This window comes from Notolabrus celidotus, chromosome 7 (assembly GCF_009762535.1).
Source record: "Notolabrus celidotus isolate fNotCel1 chromosome 7, fNotCel1.pri, whole genome shotgun sequence".
Classification (NCBI taxonomy): domain Eukaryota; kingdom Metazoa; phylum Chordata; class Actinopteri; order Labriformes; family Labridae; genus Notolabrus; species Notolabrus celidotus.
The window spans coordinates 25,116,516-25,134,456 of NC_048278.1; the positions used below are offsets into that span (position 1 = coordinate 25,116,516).

Here is a 17,941-nt window from a genome sequence, read left to right on the forward strand (position 1 = left end):
TACATTTTTCAGCAATGAACTTATTTTTGCAAGGGGTCAACAACTTCTGATCCTTTAAAACCACCCAGTCTTAAAACCCTAGGATAATTTAACATTTTAGGAAGATATGTTATTATGGTTAAAGAACATTATTAGTGGTCGCTTTTAGTGTGGCAACATGTTCAGAGGTTTTCACAGTATTTTTCAATTGCTAAAACACTAAACCCCATTGTATGAACCAATTTCTTAGTGGCCTGAACCCATGTATTGAATCAGTCACACTTTTGGCAAAACCATAAGCACTTTTCACCTGTTAGACACAACTTGCAAACACATTCTCACTCACTAAAACACATTTTGCACTGTGATGCACTTGTGTTGCATAATGGTGAGCACAGGTAGCAAAAATGAAACACATTTGAAGCACAGGTGTCACAGCTTAAACACAACCACTCAAAATTGATCACACTTGTGGCTAATGATGTGAGGAAACCCATATAAGCCTGGACCCGGCACGCCAGGGTTTTTCCCCGTTGCCTGGCCAGGGAGAATGTGGCCTGTGATGAGGATGAAGTCCTGTGGCCTGTCCCAGCACGTATACTTGATGCTGTGGCTGAATGATTGTAGATACTGTAAGCACTTCAGTTAGATTTTGTGGTTTACACTGTAATGTGCTTCTCATTTATATTTGTCTTTTTTATTTTGACCGTATACAGCTGCTTCATTCAAAGTGGATTTTTTTTTTTTGCATAATTCATTTAGCCTTCTGTGAACAATAAACATTATTTCTACAGCTTCATGTCCTGAGAATTGTGTTTTCAGTTTTTTTGATGTAGTGTGTAATGATTGCTCTGTATTGTTTTAATTTTGATTGACTTGGGGTATGATCTGACAACATTGTTTGGGTTTTGCAGGATGAGTCAGAGGTTTGTTGAATGTAGTTTGAAAACTTGGGTTTTGTGCTTATAGTGTTGAGAAAAGCGTGGTGGATGTCAAGAAATGTGTTTTAGCAATTGAGAAATACTGTAATAGTGTAATACACATCAAGTTTATTCAATCTGGTAAAAAGAACATTTTTGGTTTAAAATTAATCTCTGCTGCCACTTGCTGGCTAAATCAAATACAGCAGCAACATTTTGTTTAAGGTTGATATTTTTCGAAACACAATTCCTGTTTATTTCTTATCATTTAATTAATTGTTTTCATGTAATTGCTGTTTAAAAAACTTATTTGAAATCATTATTATAAAGTTTAATTCTTCGTTGAACAGAATCGACGGAAATGTTTCGGGGAGGGGGGCGTTGCCCACATCACGTCATCGGAAACAGGAAGTGCATCAATGACCAACCAGTGATATGTAACCTGCAACACCTCCACGCACTGGGTACGAGGTCAGTGTGGATTGTGTTTTCACACTTAATTGACAAATTGTACAACATGTGTCTTAGTTATCTGTAGATCACTGTTTTGAGACAGACAGAAATAACAAATGTCGAGCTTATGTTACGTTAGATTTATGTCAAAGGATACACCTTAAGAGAGCAACGGTATGTAACTAACTGTTTGCTGTTGTTTCTGAAGTTATTCAACTGTAGGGTTGCCAACTTTCTCACTACTAAATAAGGGACAGGTGCACGGTGCCATGGGGGTGTGAGCATGATGTGATTTAAGCGTATATTAATATTCTGATTCAATTGGAAATGCAGAAAGTGTGTATATTCCCTTTAATCCTCACTGTATCATTATGTAACCTCATATGAATGAATCTCAAAGAAACCACAATTTGTCTCTTTACATTAAAGAACAGGCAAAATAAAAATCAAATGCAAAAGAGGAGTATGACTCACTAAATGTACTTTTTCCAGGGATACTTTTTTCTGCTCTTGACTGACTAAAGCAGTCTTTTGTCCTTTTGCACAGCCAGAGAGAAGTCCTTACATGACAAGTCACAGTTTACAGATATTTGAAGTTCATTTTTGATCAGCTCTGTGCTGCATCTGTTTCTTGAGTCTGAGCATTTAATGGCTATCAGAGAAAAAATCCTCTCCACTTTTTTTTTTTGATTGGATTACAGGCGGTGGGATTGGCACATGATCTGCTGTTTTATCAAATCTAGGATCTGTAGAGTTCAGTCTGCTGTATTTACAAGAGTTAATTGTCAATATACGGGACAATTGAGGTCCTGTATGAAACAAACCAATTTAGCCCAATATACGGGATGTCCCGGTTAATACAGGACAATAATTGGCAACCCTATTCAGCTGTGTCACTTAAGCTAACAATTCCTTTTTTTGAGCAAAATGAGCGTTCCTGAATTGGATTCAATGTACACGTTTTTTGACACCCTAAACGACATAAGTTCGTAACAAAATCATGTTTGTAACTCACCAATCACTCTGTGTACTGTTTCCTAGATGCCCCGACTTTTCTATAAAATGAGAGGGTTTGGCTACTCCCTCTTCCTCCAAAGCTCTTCCCTTCCCTCCTCACTTGTAGTCACCAGGACATGCTGCCTCCACAAAAGGGTCTTCACTGGTTCCCAAAACTGCTACCAGAGCACTCCCCTGGGTCAGAGCCAACAGCACAGGAGGGGTATGAGCACGGCCCCGAGACAGCACATACAGGACCTGAGTGGACCTGAGCAGAGACGGTTGAATAAACTTTATGAAGGGCTGATTGGAGGACAGCGGGCGTCTCTGGCTGAGTCCATCACTTTGGTGGAGACCAAGCACCCAAGGAAAAAAGAGCTGGCTCAGGTGCTGCTGCAGAGGGTGCTGGCCTACAGGAGGGAACAGGAGGGCCGTAATGGAGGGAAGCCGGTGGCCTTCAGAGTAGGTGTGTGAAGACAACATGAACATCATTTCATTTGTGTCTGTGCACAGTAAGCTGAAGGTTAAGGTACACCACGGGCATCGCCAGACCCCCTTTACTGGGGCACGTGCATCAGTATAATGAGCTGTGCAAATAAGTTAATACAACAGATATGTCACCTACCTACATGTATATGGTCTATGGGCATACCAATGTTGTAGTTGAATATAGCTTTTAGTATAATTAAGTCCACTTCAAAAACTACAACTTCTGTAATGAATATTACTTTAAAGGCAGAACTGTTGTATTGACTTGCATCAGATTTTACAGGTGTACCTTATAAGGTGGTGACGTAACGTACCTACCCTGTAGAGGGGACACAGCAAGTTTTCTATTACCCTTCTGTGTTGGAGGATGAAAAATAAACAAACCTTGAATGTGCACTTTTTGAAACATTGACACTAAAAACAATGTGTCCTATTTTCTTGAGGTAACAGAAATTGATTTCCAATTTGTGCATGAAGTAATTAAAATACTGAATGTTTTGTGAAATTTCAAAAAAGTGTATTCACGCCGGAAGCTAAACTGTGCAAAAATGCAAAAATACAGCAGTTGTTGTTCAGTTTAAGTAAGCAACTATCATCTTTGAGTTTAAAGAGAATTATTGCATGTTTTACTTTACAGTGTTGTAATTCTTGTAAGCTAACAAAACAGTGAGTTTCCCAGACTTATTTCCTCCACACTATGTCATGCCAATGATCAGTATCATGGGCTGTGTCAAGAGTGATAGTTTCCTGTAAGATGAGGTTTACTCTACTTATCCTCTATTTAATTATGCTCATCAAGCACATTTTGTCTGATTTAATCACTTTGATGTTTTCTCAGGACTGTCTGGTCCTCCAGGAGCAGGGAAGTCCTCCTTCATCGAGGTGGTGGGGAAGATGTTGACAGAGCGAGGACACAAAGTTTCAGTGCTTGCTGTCGACCCGTCATCCTGCACTACAGGAGGTAACATAGAATCATCATCAGAGGGTGCTGACAAGGAATTATTATACATTCTTATACAATGTCCAATTGTAATCTGATGTTTAAAGAATCTCTGTTTTTTAAATAATGAGAGTGTGTGTATTATTACAGCTCTGACATTTGTACCTAGACAGCACCACTGCACATTGATCAATGTTATTGCCACAAACTGACACATCCCTCCTGTTACAGGGTCTCTGATGGGTGATAAAACGCGTATGACTGAACTCTCCAGGGACATGAATGCTTTTATCAGACCATCTCCAACCTCGGGAACACTCGGCGGAGTCACCAGGACAACTAATGAGGCCGTTGTTCTCTGTGAGGGTGCGGGATATGACATTGTCCTTGTAGAAACTGTGGGTAAGACACTTAGATCATCGATTGTATCTTATCGTGATTTTACACTCAGATATAGTACTGCATACTTTGTCCACAGAGCCCAGATTTCTGAAGAGTCTTGTTTCTATTATTTCTTCTTTCATGATAAATCACAGTTATGGCATTTTCTTTGTTTTATTTACGTCTATGCCAGCTCAGTAGTGACACATTTTCTTAATGTTCATCAGTAAGGTCTGCATAATGATACAAATGCCCTATACATTCTCCTGTATTGTGATGATAACTGTTGTTATAAAACTGCCTTAGACGAACTTTGCCAAATGAAACAAACAAACTTAACTTGTGATGTTATGTCAGGAAATGACTCATTAAAGGCTGCAGACACCATTTGGTCAAGTGTTGAGGTTTGTTAGACGGCCCTATTCATCAGACACCTTTGCATCTCATAGGCTAGAATTTATTCACTGTGATGAATCCAAAGTTTGTAAGTGCCCGAAATTATGCAAAAGAACTTCTGAACATGTCCTGACTGAGGCCTTAGTTTCACACATACTCACTTTTCTTGTATGGTGCTACAAATTCAGATGAACATCCTCTTATTTCCAGATTGATGAGTTTGATTAATTATCTAAGCAGCTTTTTGGGACAGCATCATATTCATCATATTGCTGCTTGCTTTGACAGATGTGTATGTGTATTTTTTAGGTGTGGGCCAGTCAGAGTTTGCAGTGGCTGACATGGTAGACATGTTTGTGCTGCTGATTCCACCAGCAGGGGGCGATGAACTTCAGGTCAGTGAAAAACAGCTGCAGCACAAAAAAAGCCTGTCAGTGCCAGCAGTTGTTTAAAGAACTGAAAGGCAGACAATATTTGATGTCATGTTCGAGATATACAGGCCATGAAATTAAATCTGATGGTGGTATTAAACAGAATGTAGAGTTTTGTTCTTTATGACTGGCGTCTGTCGAGAGTCTTTATATGAGTCACAGCTGATGATGGCCCTGATGAAGACCTGAGTTGGTCGTGGTGTGTCAGCTATCCTCAAGATATTTTGCCATATAACATGAAATGCATTTCAATTCTTTACTTGTATGAAATTCTGCTTTTGAAGGACATTTGTAATTTAATTTTTTTGACTGAGTTCACTTCCCTTCTTTACCCTCGCAACCAGCCTTCATTGCAGATCTTCTTTTATTTTATGTTCCTGTCAGGTCACTGAGGTCCTCCAATGCTTCCATTTTAAATGTTCATCGTGTGTCCCACACAAACACTGGAGGGAGAGCTTTCTGTTTTTATACACACCTTTGGATGTTAAAACAGCAAGCTCCCTTTATGCTTTTAAAACTTAAGACCTTAAAACCTTTTAAATGCTGCTTTGAAGATTTAAGGTTTAATCAAAGATTTTAACTTCAAAATAGTTTAAAAATCTCTCTCTCTCTCTCTCTCTCTCTCTCTCTCTCTCTCTCTCTCTCTCTCTCTCTATATATATATATATTCAAATTCTACTGGTTTAATTGCTTTTTCTGACTTATATTTATTTAACTTTTTTTTTATCTATTGATTTTGAATATTTTAATACAATTATTTTAAAGTTATTTTTACTTTTCATTATTTTAACTGTTCTGTTTATATCATTTTTTCTCCTATCTTTTTGTTGTAAAGAACTTTGGGTTGAATAAATTTGTGTATGAAAAATGCTATATTAAAAAAAACTTCAGTTAAGTTTAAAAGAAGAAATGTTCAATAATAAGATAATTTGTTTGATTTGCACATATATGTTTTCAAGATTAAGATTTTTATGACATGAAAACATATTTTGATGTTAACCTCTTAACTGAAGACTTAGAAAAAATGCATTTAGAATTAATTTTTTTAAGGCAGAAAATGTATCATTTCCACATTAATATTAAAAAAGCTATCATCCAAGTTTTATAGATTTTGAATGTTTGTGCACTTTCATGGTATTTCCATAATTTTACTTAAAGTTAAAGTGCCTTTTGATGAGGAATTGTCATGCAGAGTAAAAGATGCATTTAAGAACAAAGTCAGCAACTGTTTCTATCTAATCAAAGGCACTTATGCCTGGATGTTTAATATACTAGAAGGGTACAAATACCTGAACTGAAATTTTATTTCAACAGCTGAAAGATGACTGTAGTACAAAATTAATATCATAAGCTGAACTGCTTCCTTTCTTGAGGACAAGTCAGAGGTTAATATCAGTGAGACATTGACAGTCAGCTACAATGTAAGCTTTTATGGATTTCCTCATGCAAACTGGCAGCCAACCACAGCTCGGTCCATCCATCACTCTGCCCACAGATCTCTCAGCAGATTAGGTGTCTAGACATCAGATTTATTTACAGCATTTTTAGAAGTTAATGACCCCCTCCCCCCTTTTCATGACAAAATCTCTGTTTAGGGTATCAAGAGAGGCATCATCGAGAGGGCCGACTTGGTGGTGGTGACGAAGTCGGATGGGGACCTGTTGGTGCCGGCAAGGCGGATCCAGGCAGAGTACACCAGCGCACTCAAGCTGCTCAGGAGACAGTCCAAGTCCTGGAACCCTAAGGTGTGTGTGTGTGCGAGAGAGAGAGAGACAGGGTGTGTGTGTGTAGGCGGTTTAGTGTTGGAGGGAGCCAATAACAGCATGATTAAGCATTTGATAAAAATAAACAGGTTCATTGACAAGTGTTCAACATCCGACCCACTGGGCAGCTGCAGCAGAAGTAGTGCTGCTGTTTCCACCCAACAAGCCTTCCCACTGAGAGGTCAGCTGGCCCAGACAGAGGGAGGGATGGTGATGATGACGGTGATGATGTCATTGCATCATGGCTTCAGTGCTGCAGTGTCTCAGCCCTCCCTGAATGTCCCAGCTCACCCGCCTGCATGCCTGGCCTTGTCCCTTTGTTTTCCCAGCCCAATGCAGCATCTGCCCACTGGGCACACTGCCAGGAAAGACCCCCACCTCCCACTCCTCCAGTAACCCCCCCACCCTCCAATCCCCACTCCTAGCTCCTGCTGCTCTGAATATTCAGCTGCTGTGTCATGCGTTTCTCTGATAAGAAGCCTGCACACTTGACATAGAAGCTGATAGGCCGCTTTTCCTCCTCTCTTTGTCTGGATATATTCTTACCTTTACCCTCTTGACCTCTTTTGTGTCTGTATGTTTGGCATGCAACACTCTAATCTATTATTTCTTTATGTCATCTTCATCATTCTACCTTCTGTTTCAAACCTCACTTAGCTTTAGAACAAAAAAAAGATGTCCAGGCACAGTCATCATAAATAATGCTCAGATTTTAAATCCTTATGCCACGCTCTTTAATGCCTGACTTGAGTTGGATCAAAGAATGAGATCATTTCTTTTGATATTTTTGGTCTAATAAAATTTCAGAATTTAATTTCAGTCCACCTGGGCCAACACTCTTCAGCAGGGGCCCCTCTAGTTTGTGGGGTCCCTCAAGGCTCTGTTTTGGGGCCTGTACTGTTTTCTTTATATATGCTTCCACTGGGGTTCATCTTTAAAAAACATGGTATTTCTTTCCATCGTTTTGCAGATGATTTGCAAATGTATCTGTCTTTTAAAAAAAAAGGACACAATGAAAGCCTTGTTGAGCTGTCTCAATGATGTGAAATCAAAGTGTAAAGTGTGTAAAGGAAAAGAAAACTGAAATGATTGTTTTTGGTGAACCTGATCTGCTGGATTGCATAGACAGTGTCTTTGGTGATTGTGTTTTTAAGCTTGTACAGCACGGCCAACTGCGGTTGTTTTTTTAAATGTGCTATATAAATAAAGTTTGACTAGACTTGACTTGACTCAGACAGAGCATCTCGAAACATACAAATAAAAGCAAACCAATCTGCCTGATTAGATATGATTGTGGAAGATAAGATAATATCTTGTGTTTCCACTGGCCCTTTAAAGAAAATAATTACCCAGCACAACGCACATTTTTGTCTCATAAAGTTTAATTTCTTGTTTTTGCATCAGACTCAAATCAAGCCCTTGTGAAATGATGAGCTAAGTGATGTAATTAGAGGATTCATAATTGGCTGTTCATCACAGGCCTCCAGTATTTTACAGGCCATCATATTACACTTTGCCGATTGCCAGTTGATGTCAAATTATCTCCAAATGATGCTTGTAATTTCATTGCGGTTTGGTAGTGGGGGGATTGTTTGGTGAAATTGTTGTGGGGTGTATTTGACATCAACACTGAGGTCTGCTCTCGCTCCCCCGCCTCCAAACATCCAAACACCCTCTCTGGTTTCTATTCGCAAGTGTGTGATGAGGTGAAAAAAAAACCCAAAACAGATTGTTAACTTTTGTACAAGCTGTTTCATGGGTCCTGGATGCGGGTCTGGATGATTGCTCTTTTGTTTTCCTAAAACTGAGGCACTTTCACTCATGTGTCTGCTTTGAATTTCAATGTTACCTTGAATTTCATCATTTGCTCTTGATTCTGCGGCAAGCTCTGACAAGAGACACGCAGCCACTTGAACTAAACACACAAGTTACATTTATCCCCAGGTGTTCATGTGTGAACAAGGTGTTATGGGGGGGACAAATACTTGCTGTTGGTGAAGTGACATGACAGCTCCTTGCAGGAATGAGGTGCTTTGCAAACTCAAGTCTTTATAGTATAAAAACAAGACATAGGGAAAGAGTAGAGCAGCATTCCCTCAGACTAAACTCTAATGGACTATTTGGAAATTGCTTTTTGATTATTAAAAAGATGTTAATGAACTTCCTATTTGTATCACAAAACAAATATATCTTTCAATATTGATCTTAGCATTTCTGTTTAACATGAATAATGCTCTCTTAAATGGAGTCATGACTATTTTGTTGGAATGTCTATAAACAATGCATCATGGCGCCCCATGTACAGAGGCTATTGTCCTTGTCGCAGGGGTTGTTGAATCAACTCCCGGCCTTTACCATTTTCTTCAAAATTAAGCATGGCTCCTGCATGTCTCATCTTTCTGTAACCGCCAAAACAATCAGAAAATTATGTCTGATTTCTCTATTGGTGTTTTGTAGAGTCCTATTTCTGAACAGTCTCTTTGTTGCAGTTACCAACTGGTTAATAAAAAAAAGAGTAAAAAGCTCTGTATTCACACATGCACCCTGCACCCCTCCCCCCTGACTCCTTTCTCAGGTGGTGCGTGCCTCCTCACACACCTTTGAGGGCATCCCAGAGGTCTGGGATAAGTTGGAGTCGTATCGAGATGCTATGTTGGCCAGCGGGGAACTGCAGGGCCGGCGGAGAGCCCAGCAGAAAGTTTGGATGTGGAGTTTGATCCAGGAGAGCGTCCTCCAACATTTCCAGAATCACCCCAGTGTCAGAGATGCTCTACCCCACCTAGAGGAGCGGGTCACCAAAGGAGCCATCTCCCCAGGCCTGGCTGCTGACCTGCTTCTCAAGGCCTTCTCATCTTCTTCATCATCATAGTAATAAGTTGGACTTAACTTTTGGAGAAGTTGAATATGTCATGTCTAATCGGGGCCCCACAGGAGGGCCAGGACAGTCAACTGCTGAGGTGTGAACTTGGCTCTCACGTCTTCAGTCTTGCTTTCTTTTTGAAATTCCACCGAAAATATAATAGACTCAAGATACAAGTAACCGCTTCACAGAAACTTCAGTTTCTGCGTAAAATCCAAATCAGAAGAGATATGAGAGTGCTGAGAGCCGATACTCTTTTGCCTACAGCTTTAAGACACATACACATTTAGACTGTGGGCCGCAAAATCAAAGATTTTGTTTTGAAGTGCTGTGAGATATGAAATGAGATTTTAAATCTTACACTGCCAATGCCCTGATCTTCCTCAGAGGCTTGTCTATGACACAAACCCTACAGACTATCATGAACATTATTAATAAGGTTATTTAAAAAAAACCAGAGGACTGTAATGGTCTTGTCATATTAACACACTCACTATCTGACTTGTATAAATGCCACAAGTGTTGACATGGCATTATTGCAGTGGAGGTGTGATCAGTAAAAGGCTATTTGTACTGTAATTTTTGTTCACCATTGTGGACTGTGATCAATATTTCACACTGTTTGCATCTTAGAAATGTGCTAATGAAAGATGACACTGAGAAATGGAATTTCTTAAAGTTCACTTGTTTCTGTCATTGAGCTGAATCAGTCTTCCTCATAACAAACAGATTTTCCTGAGAAAGAAACTGGACTTTTAAAATGTGTTTGAATCACTATTTTTGTTCCTGATTGAGATATTGTATTAAAAGACTGATGTGACTCTTTCGTAGATGAATGAATAACATAACATCTGAGAGTACAGTTGGCCAAGATTTCCTCTCACCTCCTGTTTACTCATGATATTAGGGAGGAGGAGTGATTTATGTAACCTCTTCGAATATTAGTCCTGAGATTTGCCAAGATGTAATGACATTTTTTTTTCTGCACTCAAGAGCCAGAAGTGTCACCGCTAGGTATCCGTCGAATGAGTCAGCTGTGCATTCGCTTCTTATTCAGGCAAGACACACTTTAATATTTTCTGAATTACCTTTGTAATTCACTGTACTCCTGAACACCTCCAGAGAACTCCAGACAAAGTGAAGTCACACTCATAACTCTGCTGCTTTATTAAATTAAACAGACATGCTGTTTTTTATGAGGCTGAAGCAGCAGATTCCACTCTCACTGACAGGTGCTTGTGTTATCTATATAACCTATACAAAAGGTATTTCATTTCAGTCCCTTTGATGGTGTCATACCTTAAATACCAGAGCAAACTGGGGCTACGATTAAGTCATTTTGCTATATTGATCTGTCAGTTACTTTTTTTATTTATAGTTTGGCCTTAAAATGCTCCACATTGTAAAAAACAGTCCCATCAGCCAAAAAATATGAAGGTTACAAAAGAGTAAAAACCGAGTTAAACTAATCTTCACATTATAGCAAGCTAGTCCTTGAACCTCCAAGTAGGTTCTCAAAATTCGATAGATTTAGTTCAATACTGGTCTAAATTTTTCAGGAGTTCTTGATGCATATTGTCTAATCATCTATTTAGTTGAACCATAATTATATACCAAGGATGTAAAAATATTAGAAGTAGAATAATATGCTACCATGCAAAACTGCTGAATGGCAGAGAGATGAGGTCCTCTGTTGAAGTACTGAGCAACCTCTATGACTGAATATATTTACAAAATTATAAGAATCTGGTCCAAATCAGCCAGTTTACCCAGCTATAGCCTCATCATCTCAGCTTTGCATGTAGTATACACTTCTGATTCAGAGATGTTTTTACACTCAACAAAAATATGCATTTGGGATAACTAGAAAACACTTATTTATCATGAAGGATATCTTTAATTCCTTTCATGGAGTGGTTTGCTTTATAGGCAGCAGTACCAAATAAATGATAGAAAGGGATAAAATAAATATAAACAAAACATAAAGTAACCCACTGATTGATTTAAAAGCATTGATAATAAAAATATCATAAATAAGTATCTGATTAAGCTGTTTAAAGGCTGATGACAGTCTGTTAGTCCTGCACAAAGGGAGGATGTATCTGCAACCAGATGGAAGCAACGTGAAATCTTTAAACAGCTGGTAGTTTGGATCATTCAAAATTGACTGTACCAGGGGTGCTGTTGGCCTAGTGGTCTAAGACAGGTGTCCTGTCCATTAAAAGCGAAAATTCCCCAAAAATAAAACTTGAGAAAAATTTAAAAAAAAAAAAATTGACTGTACCTTCTTGACGGTCCTGAGTTTGAATACCTTGCTCATATAAGTGATAGTGATTTTGCTGCAAATTTTCCAATCTCCTTCAGTATCAGGATCCAGTATTAATCGTTGTCTTATGTGGCATATCCAGTCCAAGGTTATTTGGCCAAAATAACAACTTTCCACCAAGTTGCATGAAATAGAGCCAGTGATATTTTTCACATCACTGTTGATAGGCAAACACAAAACATCCGTGATTGGAGTGATAGCCAACTGTCAAGTGTGTTAAATCAATAAAATATTTGAGAGCAAAGAATATGAACGAGGAAAAGGAAAACATTTTTTAAGTAAGTTATATCTTTTTTTCATTCAACATTTTAAAGAAATTATGAATACAGCAGTAATGAGCTTGAATGATAGTTTAGCAGATGTGGGTGGGACTTTTTCTGTTGGCGTCATATTGGACTCTATAATCTCTTGTCTTGAGAGCCTGGCAGCTAAAGTTGGAACCAACTGCAGACAGTTTTAGGTCCCAACAAATAAAACTAGCTGAAATAAAGGCCTGAATAATGTAGTGTTTTCTGATGAAGTACACAGTACACATGTATGCACCCCCTGTCGGTGTTTCTTCCACTTCTCCTACCACTAGAGGTCTCCCTACTTCCACTCCGCTCTGGATTCATTATCCTAATGACAGGGCCCTCAGTGCCAGCCACCCTCCTCTTCATAATGCCCCCACCTCCTGCCCTCCATCCATTCTTCATTGAGGTTGCCTGGGGTGCCAGGTCACTCAGAGGTGAGGACATCAGCAGCTGCCACTCTCCTGGAGCACAGTCTGTACTGTAGTCCTCCTCGCCCACAGTGCCAAACCAACCCTCTTCCACTTGTCTCAATCCTCACTGAAAAGTGTAAAGCAGCAGTGCTAGGGACAGGAGGGTTAAGGGTATGACTGCACAGCTTTCAGTGTGAACCCTCTCTTTGAAATTATTCTTCATTTTTAAGGAGAAAAAACAAGTGAATTCAATCCTGATACTCTTCCTACTGGTTTCTGCTTTTGGAAATACAGATCCCAAGCCCCCCAACCGCTGGACTCGCTCCCAGGTCGCTGCTCGTTTGCTCCTGCCTGCATAAGAGAGGAAGAATGCCCCTTGAATGCAGATGGATTCATTAGGTCTGAGTAACACCCTTCTCCTCCATCATGCTGACACAAACACATACACACTGTAACTGCTCTGGCTTTGCAGAAGGGAACACTGAGTCCTGCAGGTCTGGACACACTCCACACACACACACTTACACACATGCATATACATACACACTCGGTTGTCTCCAGTGTAAACAACACCATGCGGTTCCACTAAGGAAGATTAACTCAAATGCTGCCGGATCGTGTTCGGCCATTTTAGCCCAAACACAGGGACCGTCCACATGTGTTTAGCATTTTCACTGACTGTAAGCAGAGGACAGAGACTGGCGCTTTGATGAGGGTTTTTCATGTTTAATGGAGGGGGTTTACATTGACAGTCTTTCTTTGTGTCAGCAGTCTGAAGACAGAATGCTTTCCTGGCCCACGACGAAACAAAACGGAGCCCTCATACTGTTGCAATTGTGGTCCAAAAACTCAACTTTTCCCCTTTGAAACCTCAAAGTCTGGAAGGAGAGCTGAACAATGAAGCTGCTACAAATTTCAGAAAGCAGGGCGAGCATGGACAGACGTCTTTGTTTTTCTTCTTGTTGGATGTTCCAGAGTTGCACTTTGGTTGTTTTCTGGTCAGATCAGAGCCTGACGCTGAGGGAAATGTCACACTGGCCCTCCTACTAGGCTGATTTGGGATCTGTGCCTGTGTGTGTGTGTGTGTGTGTGTGTGTGTGTGTGTGTGTGTGTGTGTGTGTGTGTGTGTGTGTGTGTGTGTGTGTGCGACAACCGGTCATGGGCTGCTGAGCCACAAAGCCTCACCCCATCCCTGCTGTTTGCTCTGTCTACACACACGCACACACAACCACCCTTTGCTTCTTTTTCAAAACACACATGAACACTCATCCTGCTCTCCTTCTGCACATCTTCTTCATACATACCAACCCATCCATCCCCTGTCACACACGCATACATCCAACAGTCGCTGCCTGCCTTGCCTTGTTGCCCACCCGACTCGGCTGACTGCGCTGCTGTCTCTCTGTAGTGACAGATGAGAGTGTGTGAGAAGCATTTCCTTCAGGCTCAGGGCTCGCTTTCAAGACGGCTGCAAAACGATACAAGAAGCTGCACACTAATGGGGCGGGAGAGCTGCAGTGAAGCCCTGCATGTGTGTGTGTGTGTGTGTGTGTGTGTGTGTGTGTGTGTGTGTGTGTGTGTGTGTGTGTGTGTGTGTGTGTGGTGTGTGTGTGCTCGTAGATGTAACACCCCACTCATTATGCTGCTCTGATGGGTCACTGTGCAGCCTCTTTATAGGAAGACCCTTATGGCGACATGTCTTATTATATCAACTGCTGAGATGGATGTTAATACCAGGCTGCGTGTGCATGCTGCGTGCTCTCTAGCCTGTAGAGTGATGAGACGTGGTTGGTATTCGGAGTGCGTCCTGTTGCATGGGCTAATTCTATTTAACCTGGTGAAGTCTGCTGGATGGTACGGTCAGAATGCCCCAGGGACTCCACTCTGTACCTCTGCTTTATTACCCACCTGAGGAGGCTGCGTCTCTCCCACACATGCACACTGCTCTGTTTGCTGTGTGTAATTTACTGGGCAGCCTGTGGGCCCAGGCCTTCATCTGCAGGAAGGCGCGAACAGAGCCTTGGCGCCAGTAATTGGACTTTAGAACTGATTGGGGAACTTGATTGACCCCCGGTAATGGATTTGAGTGAATAATTATTTGTAGTTATGGTTGGAAGATGATATCAGGGAGAGGGAGACCAATCCCACCAGTGTGACTCACCCCTGCCGCCAGAGCAGAGCGCTGCCAGCACTCAATTAATGAAATCCAGCTGCTCAGACTCCCCCACGTGTAGTGGCTGATCAAAAAAACACACAGGGGTCTGGTCAGAGAAAAGGGTTATCTTCATCCAACCTTTCCCTTTCGCACAACTGGCAGCCTGTGGCCCATCACAATAGTGATTATAAAATCTTCTCCACTCCAGGTACAGGACATTAAGGCTGATAATGTCTCCATTATTTTTTAACTGCCTGTGGCACTGCTCAGCACAGCCCGCGGCAGCCATGTTAATGAGACCTCTCAAGATGGCAGGCAGCGCCTCCTCAGGACACAAAATGCAATCACTCTTAATCCAGCACTTTAATTGCTGGCCAAGTCTGCCTAAGTGAATTCAGCTGTTCCATCTCTGCAGGCGAGTGAGAGGCTGCACCTCGAGAGCGCTCCAACATCATACTCGCAAAGATAAACTTGGCTTCAAAAAGGAGACGGGAAGTGATGCGAGGTGGTCCGTCTTGTTAAAACTGAGGCTTGTTATTCTGTCTTGGTGGTGTCAGAAAGAGACTGAGAGCTCAAAGCACAAGTAAGGTTTCCTTTTCCTCCTCCCTCACTGCATTCAAGCATCTTTTTTAGCTCCTTACAGAGACTTGAGGGTGTAAAATGAAAGGAGAACAGCGTCCTCCTTCCTTACCTTCCCTCTCTTTTATCTTCCCCGCTTTGCTCCCTGATTGACCCACTTGCTCCCTCATCATTATCCTCACAGCGTCCGTCACTACAGTAAATTTCTCTTCCCTCTGTTCCTCTCCGTCTCACTCTCCTGCCTTTATCCCTACACAACTCCCCTTGTCATATGTCCCCATCCCCTCCTCCTCTCTCCCTCCGTGTGACCCCTCATTGCCCTCTTGCCAGTCTCTATTATTTCTGGCTGCCCAGTGGCCTGGTCGAGGCTGGTTCTCAGGGGCTCGAGGCAGCCCGTGTTATGACAGGTAACACTGGGCCACACACTCTCTGTGGTAACATGCGGAGGTCAGCCTGTCATACCTGTCCGCAGCTACACTGTGCGCACACACGCACTTGATTCACAGTGTATGGATAACTGCCAGACAGCCCTGGCTGTAACCTTAGATTCAGCAAAAGTGAGTGATGAGGTGTGGTGGAGGAGAAATACACCTTTCCCCATCCTGGTCCTTTGTGCTTGTAAAACAGTGTCTTTTTCCCCTTACATGAAGTGTTTCTTTTACAGCTTTTGTAACCAGTGAGGAATGCTGCAGCTCTCCCTGTTTAGCTCAGAGGATGAGGATTTAACTGGATAGTGGCTGTTAACTACCGCTCGACTCCTCTCTCTCCTGGCATGGCCTGCTCCCTGTGTTAATGACCACTCACAGTTGCTGCCCTGGGGGGCCTGCAGGACACAGTCAGCCAACATCAGAACCTCACTGCACCTCCAAGACCATCTGCTCAGACAACTGAAAATATGTTCAGCATGTTATTTTTCTTCTGCATCCATTGGTTTTGGCGAAAGAAGGAAGAGACAGTGAGTTAATTTATAACATTTTAAATGGATTACGATTGCTTCAGCGAACGATCCAAGCACTGTCCCTGAGTACATTTCCTGCTTGTGATGTCTCATTTCTGTCCAGCTGCCCTCCATAAACTTTGAATAGCCGTGCTTTGTAAGGTTCAGGCCCAGTAATGAGTACAGTCATCCTCTACCCGACCCAACAAGCTCCGTCCACCGCGGACAAGATGGTAGCACCCCGGTAGTCGATCAGCAGTTGTTGTTACCGTGGCATGTTCCTGGCTCCTGGTCTGGTCCAGGGCAGGGCCCCTCGCTCTCAGGCCTGTGAGGGCCAAGGGGGCCGGCATGGGTTTGTCACGCCAGGTTGACATTTGGGGGAACTTTGCCAGGGCACCATGGCACATTTCGTCCTCCTGGACAAGTGGTGTGGGAGCAAACGTGTCAACTCGGGCAGATGGGCAGGCATCAGTGCCAACCGCACTGGACTGTACCGGACCACTGGCCTGGCAACTGCTGGCCGGTCAGCCAGACGTAGCAGCTTCTGGCACACAGCAGAGGGGCAGGTGTCTCCCTCTAGCAGACTGATCTGGGAACACGTGTCTGATCACAGCTTATGTGCCTGCTTTTTAAGAAAGACAACATTACAACGCAGATTTTTTATGGAAGATGTTTTAAAAAAAAAAAGTTCTGAGTTTGATATTACTGAAGTTAAGGGGATGCCTTCATTAAAACTGAATCAATAAAAAGACGAGAAAGAAAAAAAAATCAGACCATGTTACCTTTAATTTCAAGCAACGGTCCAATAGTATGGAGACGTAGGCCTGCTGATATTTAGATTGAAGGTTGTGAGGTAAAGATTTGATGAACAGAACCAAAACTGCTGTAGCCTACGTGTAAAGCTGAACTCTGTAGCATTAGTACCTATGGAGGTCAAACTGTGTGCCATATGTGTCTGTGCAGAATTTTAATTGAATAGCTTGTGATAAAGGATGCTTTGAAGCTACTCTTTGTCAGATTTTACTTAATGAGTCAGATTTAATCCTTAAAGTGGAAAATAACCCTCAAAAGCCATTTTGTTTTAGTTTTATTTAAAACAACAAAAATCGGGACATAACCACATGAAGCTTTTAAGTCAAATTTTTGTTTTGTTTTCTATTTAAATTTATATCCAATATGAATACTTTTTTTGAGATAAGTTATTTTGTAATGTGAAGAAGATTCACTGTCCCCATCCATGATAAAAAAATGGAGTAAAAGGACAAACTAAATGTAACCCCAACATTAAACATTGTGACCTGCCAAGGGACTGCAGATGTAAATTAGCTTTAAGCCAACTCTGGTACAATGCATCAAACGGTAACATTTATGTTAAATATTGTACATGGTCCCTTTACAAATAAATCAAATAAATAAATAAATAAATAAATAAAACTAACAAACAAGTTCAACCTCTTTTCTCATATTTGTCCCATTTAGATTAAATTAAATTAATACATTTTTTTTATTTTGTGATATAGTCTGCTTGGTTTTTTGAAGTAGGGTTGTAGGTAGGTTGTATAGATGTGTGCTACATGCGGACGATAACAGTCGTACTAAGCCACCAGGAACACAAACTTAACCCGCTGAAAAG

General features: G+C 41.4%; 1 protein-coding gene across 3 annotated transcripts; it reads left to right on the forward strand.

Annotated features, from left to right (window-relative positions):
* Window positions 1-1,258: 1,258 nt before the first annotated feature.
* Window positions 1,259-10,428, forward strand: mmaa (metabolism of cobalamin associated A). 3 transcript variants are annotated; one of them, XM_034688331.1, is made up of 7 exons: window positions 1,259-1,370; window positions 2,394-2,814; window positions 3,676-3,798; window positions 4,009-4,179; window positions 4,864-4,949; window positions 6,581-6,730; window positions 9,324-10,428. In XM_034688331.1, exons 2-7 carry the CDS (start codon window positions 2,394-2,396, stop codon window positions 9,615-9,617), a joined length of 1,245 nt encoding a protein of 414 aa, XP_034544222.1. In that variant the 5' UTR covers window positions 1,259-1,370; the 3' UTR covers window positions 9,618-10,428. The 3 variants fall into 3 exon arrangements, with proteins under 3 accessions (XP_034544222.1, XP_034544225.1, XP_034544223.1); XM_034688334.1 differs by having other exon boundaries at window positions 1,275-1,363; XM_034688332.1 differs by lacking the exon at window positions 1,259-1,370 and adding an exon at window positions 1,377-1,526.
* The last annotated feature ends 7,513 nt before the right edge of the window (window positions 10,429-17,941 follow it).

What these genes read in the sequence shown, in the direction of transcription:
- mmaa (XM_034688331.1), top strand. Translation starts at nt 2,394, where the DNA reads ATGCCCCGACTTTTCTATAAAATGAGAGGGTTTGGCTACTCCCTCTTC. An exon ending in GTCATCCTGCACTACAGGAG is followed by an intron (nt 3,799 to 4,008) that starts GTAACATAGAAT and finishes CTCCTGTTACAG; the next exon opens with GGTCTCTGATGGGTGATAAA. An exon ending in CAGGGGGCGATGAACTTCAG is followed by an intron (nt 4,950 to 6,580) that starts GTCAGTGAAAAA and finishes ATCTCTGTTTAG; the next exon opens with GGTATCAAGAGAGGCATCAT.